Source organism: Gordionus sp. m RMFG-2023, chromosome 1, assembly GCF_954871325.1.
Source record: "Gordionus sp. m RMFG-2023 chromosome 1, tfGorSpeb1-WG-v2, whole genome shotgun sequence".
Taxonomy (NCBI): domain Eukaryota; kingdom Metazoa; phylum Nematomorpha; class Gordioida; order Chordodea; family Parachordodidae; genus Gordionus; species Gordionus sp. m RMFG-2023.
In genome coordinates, this window is record NC_088775.1 from 16255069 (window position 1) to 16266712 (window position 11644).

The 11644-nt window shown below is 27.0% G+C and overlaps 1 protein-coding gene across 1 annotated transcript; it reads left to right on the forward strand.

Moving 5' to 3' along the window:
• The first annotated feature begins 111 nt into the window (after positions 1–111).
• Positions 112–11268, forward strand: LOC135931211 (ubiquitin-conjugating enzyme E2 N). Its single transcript, XM_065468166.1, has 5 exons — positions 112–237; positions 279–380; positions 421–565; positions 605–745; positions 11063–11268. The coding sequence occupies exons 1-5, from the start codon at positions 205–207 to the stop codon at positions 11098–11100; spliced, it is 459 nt and encodes a 152-aa protein (XP_065324238.1). The 5' UTR covers positions 112–204; the 3' UTR covers positions 11101–11268.
• The last annotated feature ends 376 nt before the right edge of the window (positions 11269–11644 follow it).

An 11644-nucleotide genomic window follows, 5' to 3' on the forward strand; every position in this document is an offset into this window, starting at 1 on the left:
GCAACTCTTATACCTTTAGGCAAAATATTTTGGCTTTGGTAATAGTTTTAGGTAAATATTGATTTAGTCAAATCGATGTTTTTAAAAAAACTTTATATGTCATGTCATAACAATTAAAGTGATGTCATTTTTGTGTCACGATATTTCTACTACTATCCTTCTGATAACTAGGCTTAATTAACCTATAAAAGAATTCATCGATAAATGATGGCAGGATTACCTAAGAGAATAATCAAAGTTTAACTATTAAAAACTAATAATATAATATCGTAACTTAGGAAACACAAAGATTATTAGCAGAGCCAGTTCCTGGTATCACAGCCATTCCAGATGATGAGAATGCTAGATATTTTAAAGTTATAATTGCAGGGCCTGAAGATGTTAATATAATTTTATACTTTAAAACTACTTTAATATTAGTCTCCTTTTGAAAGAGGAACGTTTAAATTGGAATTGTTTCTACCTGAGGAATATCCTATGTCTGCCCCCAAAGTTCGTTTTATGACAAAAATATATCATCCAAACATTGATAAATTAGGGCGAATATGTTTGGATATATTAAAAGGTATGATTAACAAATGTATTTTATAATAATATAAAATAGATAAATGGAGTCCTGCATTACAAATCCGAACTGTATTATTATCAATTCAGGCTTTATTAAGTGCACCAAATCCTGATGATCCTTTGGATAATGTTGTGGCTGAACAATGGAAAAGCAATGAAGTTGAAGCTATAAAAACTGGTAAAGTATTAATAATATTTTTCACATTTATGGAATAAAGATTATTCCAAATGCTAGATTAAATTATTTTCTTTAAGTAAAATATATAATGCTTAACTCTCAATTCTTTTACAAATTTTAGTTTGTATTCATTAAATAGTTTAGATAAAAATTAGTTTCAGTTTGAAAAGTAATTAGGAAGCTATAAGTTAGGGATAAATTATTTAAGTAATAGTTTTGTTCTTGTTAATTATAATTGCCATTATGAATTATATAGTTAGTATTATTTATGATGCAAATAGAAAGACTAAATATCCCCATCTATGGTGCAAAGAAAGACTAAATTCCCCCATTATTGTATAAATATAATGAAAAAACTGTTTTATGAATGTTGATTAATTTTTGTAGAAATTATGTATTTTTTTTCAAAACTAATTTTTATTTTAAATCAAAGAGCATTTTAAATTTTTCAAAGTGTTGTTATTGAAATTAATATTGTTTTTTTAAAAAATAAATGTAGTTTTTATCATAATTACTAATAAATATTGATTTCTCTTATTTTAAAGAAGTAAAATATCTTCTTTCCACATTTTTTTGATTTAAATGGATAAATAATAAGAAAATTAAGCATTTTTCCCACCCCAAATTATTTTGACAAATTTAATATTTTATTTGTGATATTGTAAATTTTAATTATGTTAAAACAGTGGTCACGTATATAAAATTCAAAATTACTATCATTATAAAAATATTGGTAAATAGTATTAATTAATAGATAATTATCTTTTCGGATTGAACTAAAATAAATAATTATTTTATATTCCTCTTAAAAAGGCCTGTGATTAATTTTCTTTACTTATAAGATTACCTTTAATTTATTAACAAGTTTATAAATATTTTAGAATAAGCCAATAAAAAGAGGAATCAAATATTTTCATTATTTGTTTTCAACAATTTATATTTTGAATGGAATAACTGTATTATTCGCCCATGTAGGAATCAAATAATTAATAATGAAAACATTATGCAATTTGATTCTTCGAATATTCAATTCAATATAAATTTTCAAAAATTTATTATTAAAATCTAAATGTTTCGAATATTTAAATTTAAGATTATTTATGAATAAAAAAATTAAAAATTTTGAATAATTTTAAATATTTAAAATTATAATTTTAAATTACATGAATAATTCCATATAATAATAGATAAAAATTATTGGGCAGACAATAAATTTTTTATATTTGTATTTGTGATTTTATGATTCGATAATTGAATTCTTTTAGGTATAATTTGGAATATCTTATAATATCTAATTGTGTTAAACAGCAACCAAGAAAGAAATTATTGTCTTTATAAAAATATATTTGCTTATAATATTAAATAAAAAGATAATCCTTATATTTTCTGGTTGACCTTGGCAATATATAGATATTCTGTAGCTGTTAATATTTCTTACCCTTACTAATAAGACTCTTAATAATTTTGAGAAGTTTATGAATAATGAACTTTATTAAAGGATCTTAGTAACAAGGCTGAAGAACGAGGTGGAAATATCGGCTAACCAATTCGGATTTGTAACCAGCAAATCCACAATCGATCCGATCTTCGCACTAAGACAAATGATGGATAAATATGGAGAAAAGGAACCTACATATGGTCTTTATTGACTTGGAGAAAGCTTATGACACGGTCCCTCACGATTTAATATGGTGGTGCTTGAGAAAACAAAATATCCCTGACGCATATATAGGGCTTATGAAAAATATCTATGAAGCCTCAACTTCTTGCGTTAGAATGACAGTTGGAGACTCTAAACCTTTTTGGGTTGAAATTGGATTACATTAAGGATCTGCTCTAAGTCTTTTTTTATTCAATATAATTATGGACACGATAATGAAGACATCCAAAAGCCATCTCCTTGGTGTAGCTATATGCCGATGATATAGTACTATGTGAAGAGACAAAGGAGAAAGTATTCGAAGAAGCCAAAAAGTGGTCAAAGCGCTTAGCTGGATATGGTTTAAAGGTCAACAATCGAAAAACGGTATACATGGAGATGAACGTTACAGGCACCCCATTGCTGGATGATCAATTAAAGTACCCAAAAGTAGACCGGTTTACATACCTAGGCTCGATACTACAACAAGAGGGAGGTTGTGCATAAGAAGTCAATGCACGAATTCAAAAAGGATGGCTTAAATGGCGAAGTATATCCAGTGTAATGTGCGACAAAAGGTTGCCAATATGGTTGAAAAGTAAAGCTTACAAATCCATCGTAAGACTGGTGTTACTCTATGGAAGTGAAACATGGGCATTAAACGCTACGGAAGAAAAGTTATTACAAGCCACGGAGATGAGAATGATAAGGTGGAGCTTGGGGTATACTAAACTCGACCATATGACGAATGACTGTCTCAGAGCAAAAATGGGTATTCAACCTATGGCGGACTTAATAAACGAAAATCAGTTAAGGTGGTATGGTCATTAAATCGAAAAGTATTGGACATGGAGGTGCCGGGGAAGAGAGGAAGAGGACGACCTCGTGTTACGTGGAAAGGTTAAGTAGACAAGGTTATGATGACTAAGAAGATAAATCTGGACATGGCCCTTACTCGATCAAGATGGAAGAAGCTTATCAAAACAAACCCCACGACTGTGGGACCATATGCATGATAAAGAAGAAGATATTTATATAAATAATACAATCAGCAACGTTTTTTTTTCTTAGCCCCATAGATCATAGAGAAACAAAAGTTTTTTTTTATAGTCAAAACAATAGATTCTTTATTATAAAATTGTTTCCTATATATAGTTAATATTCAATTACATTGACCTCCATAAGATAATATAAAAAGTAAGAAATATATAATTCAAATAGCGTAACCTTTTAAAATATATATAAACGTTCAAATATAACATATTTTCTTTCCCACCAAGTTAAGATCGTCTATCAATCTTTTTATACCAAGTTCAAGTTCATCTATTAATCTTTTTGTTGGCCTTTTTGACTCAATTGGTATTATTGATTTGGTTTCGTCTGGTTCTTCCCTTTAGGGTATTCGTTCCCATTATCATATTTTTGCAAGAGTAATAGTATTGTGTTCTGTTACTATTCCTTTTGCTTTTTCAAATAACGCATCATCTTTTTTAGTCCAATTCCATTTAACATTTTTACTAGTTTTATTATGTAATTCGGCTATGATTCAATGTAAGTTTGGTATGAACCGTGTTAAAAATGATTTTATATCATGTTGGATATTTTTGTATTGCTATTATTTTATTTTTATCAGGGTGTATTCCATTTTGATCTATATCCTAAATATACTTTTTCTTTTATATTTATTTTGCTTGTTTTGACTTTTTTTTTAAAGGACTTGTTTTATTGTAGGTATGCATCTTTGAGATCTAATGCTGTATATTTATTTCCATTCGCTATTTTTGCTATTGATTCTTCAAACGTTGGTGAAATTTATTAATAATGTTACTTTGAAATCTCCACATAATCGTAGTTCACCTGAAGTTTTACGGATCTATTTTCTTGATTATATTATTTTCTTTCAAACGTTTCAGTTCATTTTCAATTTCTAAGGCAACGGTACTCTTCTAGCTGGCAGTGCAATTGGTTTTGTATTTTCTTCCAATTGTAGTTTTACTTCGACATTTTTTCCTTATTTATTATCAAACACCGTAGCAAATTCTTTATATAGTTTGTCAATATTTACGTTACCATTATCATTGTATTTATATCTATTGTTGATCATATTGATTTTTACATTTTTTGGTAACGATAAGTCAAATTCGATAATCCATGGAAATCCAGAGCTGCATCATTTGTTTGTGTGACTAATAGTTGAAGCCATTTTATGTTATTATTTAATTGTACTTTACATCAACTTCACCCATAATTTTTATTCTATTATTTTCATATGTAGTTGGTGCTTTAGCTCTTCTAAGTTTTGGCCTTCCGATTTTATTCCAAATTATTTCATTAATAATGGTTACTGCCGAGCCAGTATCTAATTTTTTGGTTGTTTATTAATACCTCAATTGTTGGATGTTGCCCATTTGTATATTTTTCTTATTGAGACATCCGATCATCTTCTTTATTATTGTAATTTGTTCCTTAAACCTTTTCTTTAGCTTTACAACATACGGCGAAGTGATTTGGTTTCCTACATTTGCTGCACAATTTTCCGAAGACGGGACAATTTCTAATAGCATGAAACCGATTACAGAAATAGAATGGTTTTCTCCAATTACTATTATTATTTGTATGGTAGTTATTATACCCGGGCACTAGTTCTCTTTTTACATATGCTTTATTATCCTTTTGATAGTGCCGTTTATCATTATTATTATACTGCCGATTATTTTTATAATGTTGATTTATCCGATTATTATTATCATGTTTATTCGCCTCTTTGATTTTATATACCATTTTAGCAGTATTATTTATTTCTAAGTCGGCTCGTTCCATCGCTAAAGCCAAGTTCATTACGGATTCAGTAGCCCCGCGACTTAATCTAATGAAATCAATTCTTGATGCCAAAATAGTTCTTTCATCTTTATAGTTGTTTTGCTATTTTATATATGTCAATCCATCTTACCTCCTCTATATTCCTAGGATAGAGTAATTTTTTGATATCAGTTATAATGTTTATTCCTCCATAAGCTATAAACAATTTTTTAAAGTGGCGTCAGTTTGAGGAATATTTTTCACATTTAGTATATATTTGATATAATCAACGTAATCCTCGATAGAACAATCTTCCTTTTTAAAGTCCTGGAGAATAATTTTATCCATAATTTCTAAATATATATAATTTTTTCTTTTATAAACAGAAAATTTTTTTATAATTCTATATATTATTAAACTTGACCGAAGACCGAAAACCCGCAACTTAGATTTTTTTTTCGTCGCCATTTTTTATAGTCAAAACAAATAGATTCTTTATTATAAAATTGTTTCCTATATATAGTTTTTTATAATTATGTCATTTAATTACTACTAATATGCAATTACATTGACTTCCATAAGATATTATAATATATAAGAAATATATAATTCAAATAGCGTAACTTTTAAAATATATATAAACATTCAAATATAACAGTTTTATTTTTCAATATTCTATACTTCTTGGGTCATTAAGCCCTGCTGACAGTGGCGTAGCTACGGGGGTGGTTTTCGGGTTTGGACCCCTCCCAGAGCAAAATTTTTTTTTTTAGATTATACGTTCAAAAGACTTAAAAGTGATTTTATATGAATTATATTTTTCTGGTTTTGATGTTTGTGGAAGGATATTATATTACTATTGAAATTATTCTGGATAGTATTATTATAAAGTCATTGAGAATAATCTACTAAATTATAATAACATATTATTGATGCATTTAAAAAATATATTTTGTTATATTATCGAAGATATGGTTATGATTTGTAAGATAAACCCGGCCGAAGGCCGGGCAAAAGGGCCTAAGGCCCGTTAAAGGGGGTCTGGGGGCGAAGCCCCCTAGCTTTTATATGTATGGACCCCCTCTAAGGAAAATTCCTAGCTACGCCACTGCCTGCTGAATATTTATTTTTTAAATAGTTTTCTTGTTAAATACTGTTTTTTTTATAAAAAAAAATATTTTTTATAGATATAGTATTATATATATTTTTAATTATAAATTTATCTTGTCTAATCTTTTTAATATTGAAGATTTTAAGCAATAAAGAATTGATTTTATTTATTAAATATTTTTTATACAAAATCTTGACCCTCGCCAAATTTTTAAACAGTACAGCATGGAACATAGCCATAATTGCTAAGGAGGTGGAAGATATATTATCGCATTTTTCCTTCATAATAAATTTTAATGTATAACGCTAAAATATTAATTTTAATATTTTTTTGAGAAAAGAGCTGCTTTTTATTCTTATAGTCATTGACCGCCATGGGCAATTCAAAATAGTTGCTTATAGCTTGCTAATGGGGAAACGTATTACTGCATTGCCACGATATCCTAAAAAACATAATGATGTAGACCAAAATTAAGGCCATTTAGGGGATAAGGACCTAGCTAATAGGCAGACCTTTGAAAGTTTCTCTAACTAATACAGATTTGCATATTTTATGTTATGCGCAGCTTTAAGCGAGAAATTACTAACACCAAGAAAAATATAAGAGGAGATGGTGTTATAGTAGTTCTGGATATATTACAAAGATTAGTTTATGCGTTAAAAAAACGACTTAATGTTGAACATTTGATGATAACCTGTTTGAATTTCTGATTTATTGATTCAGTATGATTATTTGTGGTGTTAAAAATAGGAGTATAGATGTACGAAATTCCGACCCATTCTTTTCTGATAGGGTACCAATTTGTTTCTTGAGATTTTGTACTAAATGGAAGATGGAAATTAATTAGGCTTGTATAGAGATTGTTATTCATTTTCTGAACGTGCATAAACTAATATTTGTAATATATCCAGAACTACTGTAACATCCTCTCCTGTTATATTCTCTCGGTGGTTCTCTTAAAGCTGCACATCAAATCTGTATGTTAGCGTTAGAAAAATTTTCATTAAGACCTGCTTATCGGTGAAGGTCATTATCCCATATTAGTGATCTGCATCAGGCCTATTTTTTCAAGCCCGGCCCAGCCCGAAATTTTTTTAAAAAAAATTTACCAGCCCACCCCGGCCCAATTTTATCTAAATATAGAAATTAATTTTTATAATTATTAAAAATAAAAGACATGTGTTATATGGCATCTAGTTCTATAAATAAAATGAAATTTATTTTACATAAAAAATTCAATATAAAATTGATAAATCTAAATATATTTTAAAAAAATTCCAAGGCCCGACCCCGGGCCGGGCCTACTTTTGCAGATCTCAATCCCATATAATGGCCTTAATTTGACCTACATCATTATGTTTTTTTAGAATATCGCAGCAATTTTTTACGCAGTAATATATTTCCCCTTTGACAAGCCACAGAGCAGCTATTTGGGATTGCACATGGCGGTCTATCAATAGTAGGATAAAAAGCGGCATTCCTAAGCCTTACATTATAATTTATTATGAAGGAAAATTGCAATGGCTATGCTTTAGTTCTGTATTTCATAAAAATTTGGCGGGGGGGGGGGATATTATCAAAAAATATGAAATTTATAAAATCCATTAAATTCTTAATTCTTTAAAATCTAAATTTTCAATTTCAATATTAAAAAAATTAGAATAAGGTAAATTTTATTTTATTAAAAAACAGTATTCAAAAAATGATTAATAAGGTTAAGTCCAGGGGCTTAATTACCCATGTATATAATATTGAAATATAAAACTTTTTTTTCCTCTATCATCTATGTGGCTAAGAAAAAAATATAAAATTTTTGAATATACAAAAGTTTAACTTTATAATAGAGATTTAAATTTAATACTTTTAAAAAAAATTTAAATTTTTGGTGGATGAGCTCAGCTTCTTTTTAAAATTTGGAAATAAGGCTGAAATTCAAAATAAATTTAGCGAGGGGCTTAGTCCCCCTCACAATACATTTCTGCTTTGCTTATAATAATTATAATTAAAGCTAGAAATTTAAATATTAGTCTGTTTCGGTTGTTATGATTTCATAAATAATAAAAAGCTTTTGATTCTATTTTAACTTCCTACATTTATATGTAAAACATTTATGGTAATGCATGGCCTGGCCCTTTTTTTAAAAAAAAAAAATTTTCAGCCCGGTCTGGATTTTTTGAAAATATATTATTCTTAATTTTTATAGTCAATAATGGCTATTTAAAATATTTGGTTTAAACCCTTCATTGCAAAGGTGAAAAAAGTCCCTCTAGTGAATAGGTTGGGTTGGTATCCTCAGACCTCAATTTAGAAACATAATATATTAAAATCAAACTAATTTGTAGCTTTCATATTTTAAAAATATTAAAAACTATAAGTTAATAATTTTAACTATTATTTTAATATATGACAGCTTTTGTAACGGGAGTCATTTTAAAATGTCACAATGTAATATAAAAAAATATTTAAATAAAATTGATGATGTAGAAATGTTTATCTAAGGTTGTAATATAATATAATATAACTTTTAATTAATAAAGATTATATATAGAAAGATGTGTTTATTTATGCTTTATATATCGATGCTAAAACTGATGACAAAAAGTTACACGGATGAACAGGTGGAGTCTATATGACCCCACGCTCAAAAAACTTTTATAACTTTTGAACTATTGAAAAAAATCAAAATTGATTTTGCACACATGCTTTATCTAGAAATGTTGAGCTACTAAAAGATTCAGACAAAAATATAAAAGAATTTTAAGTAATAAAGGTCTGCAGCCACCGAATAAAAATATTAGAACTGGGTTTTTAAAAAAAAAAAATTAGGCCCTGTCCGTGAATTAAAATAATATTTTTTAGGGCACCAGTCCGGTTATATTTAAAAAAATTAAAATGCGGCCAGGCCTGGATACCCCGGCCTGTAAGTCTGTTATATATTTAAATAACTGCTATATTTATTATTTTACCTAGATTATTGAGCTTATATGTTGCATCAATAAATAGAACTTCAGGATAGCATTTTAGTTTGTGGGTCATAATATAATCTTGGTAAAATATTCCCATAAGTTCATTTTTTCCCACTGCTATCTCAACTATTTCTCCCTTTTTTTGTTTTAATTGATGAATTACACTTAAAAGTAAATTATCTAACATATATAGGTTACTCCCTATATTGTGGATATTCTTTAAGGTTAAATTGAAAACAGTGCATTAGTTAGGATGTTATACTAGGTATGACAACAATGCGATGTTTTAAAAATGATGATGTACGATATCCATCACATTTTACATTGGAAGCGTGGAAACGACTATAAAATCTATATAAAAATATTCAGGCAGAGCCTTGGCTATGTCATACATGTCAATATTTTTGAAAAATGATTTATCAATAATATAAGATGTGCATTGGACTTTTCGCTACCAACAAATATTTTTAAAAAAATCTCGCAAAATATTGTGGTTTTATAACAAATGCCGTTGATTGTATTATTTGCATAAAAATAATTTAAAAATTAACAAAGTTCTATTCATAAATTTAATTTTGTCATAGGCCAATATATAAGGGAATATTTATATAAGAAATCTTAAATAAAAGATCTATATATTGTCATTCGACCAGAAATTATAAGTATTTATGTTTTTTATTTAATACTATATGCAAAAGAGAGGTATACATATATTTTTATAAAGACTACAATTTATAAATTGATTGCTGTTTGACATAATTAAATCTTAAGATATTCCAAATTATACCTAAAACGAATTCAATATTTGACTCGTATTTCATGAATACGAATACAAAAAATTTATTGTCTATATGGAATTATTCTTGTAATTTGAAATTGTTCGAACTTATTTTCTTACATTTTTAACTTGTTTCTTGTGTTACATTTTATTTTTAAATTTTTTTTCGATATTATTAAATCACTTTTAAATTTTGATAACAAATTTTTGAAAATTATTTAATTTTCGAATCGAATACTAAAATTAAGGGTAATCTGTCACAGGCTTATTTATATGAGAGAAAATTTAATATAAAAAATATCTCTAACGTTCGGCCGCTAAGGATAAGGATTTAATTAATTTTTGAATTTTATAAACTGTACCACTGTTTTAGCGTAATTAAAATTTACAATTACGTCAAAAAATTTAGGTTAAATTAAAAGAAATCAATATTTATTTGGAAATTATTTTAAAACTCATTTATTTTTAAAGAAATGTTATTCTTTGATTTTAAAAAAAATGGTTGAAGAAAACAACATTATTTATACTATAATTGGGGCATCTAATTTTTCTCATAGCACCATAATGGGTGTATTTAGCATTTATATTTGCACCATAAATGGAATATGTAGCCATGGCCAAAGCTATATTTTGAAATGGATATTATAGAAGAAACACTATACATTAATATAAATGTGATTTAGATTATAAATGATTAATATCTACATATTTATGCACATTGGCATTTTTATTTTATTATAAATATGCTATATTTTTTATTGTAGCAAAATAATAAAAAAAAAAATTCCATATAAAGAGTAGGAAAATAAAAATTTTGATCACTTTACTCTATTTTTTGATATTGCATTCAGTACAGGGATAAAGATTTACTTAATATAATTTTCTAGAAAAATTAGTGTTTCAATTAGTAAGACTTATCTCCATTTTCCCTAAATTGGATTTTAGTTTTAAAAAAAATAATATGATTATTTTCGAATATTATTATACTAATTTAAATTATATTCTTTCTTTTTTTTTGATAAAGCTCGTGAGTGGACTCTAAAATATGCTCTCAACAACTAAATTATCTTCGCTCGAATATTCGGACTTTTCATTTTTTTATGAATTAATATGTCAAAATATTTTCATTGAAGAAGAAATTATGTAATATCTCGATACTATTTCCAGACTACTTTGATTCGTTGTATTTGTGATACAAATTAATCATAATTTTTTTATATTCGACATTTAAGACTTATTCGTTCGCCAATAAATTATTTTCTCAAAAAGTTACTTTTGTAATCTGGGTATTGATTTTAAAAAAAATTAGTGCTACTTACATCCATACAGGTATGTTATTATTTACAATAATTGTTCAATGTTGTTAAGTAGCTATATTTATGATACAAAACTGAGGTTTTTTATATTTTTATGATAGCATATTTTAATTTATATTATCGCTGTTTTCAAAGAATAAAGGGAAGGGCCTTCCCCCTTTTTAAAATATTATATGTAAATGGCTCGTATTTAATCGCTTAAAATTAAAACTAAAATGCTTAGGGAAAAATTTTAAACGCTAATAAATACTTAACCTTAGGAAAAATACTGAATGCTTAGAAATATTTCG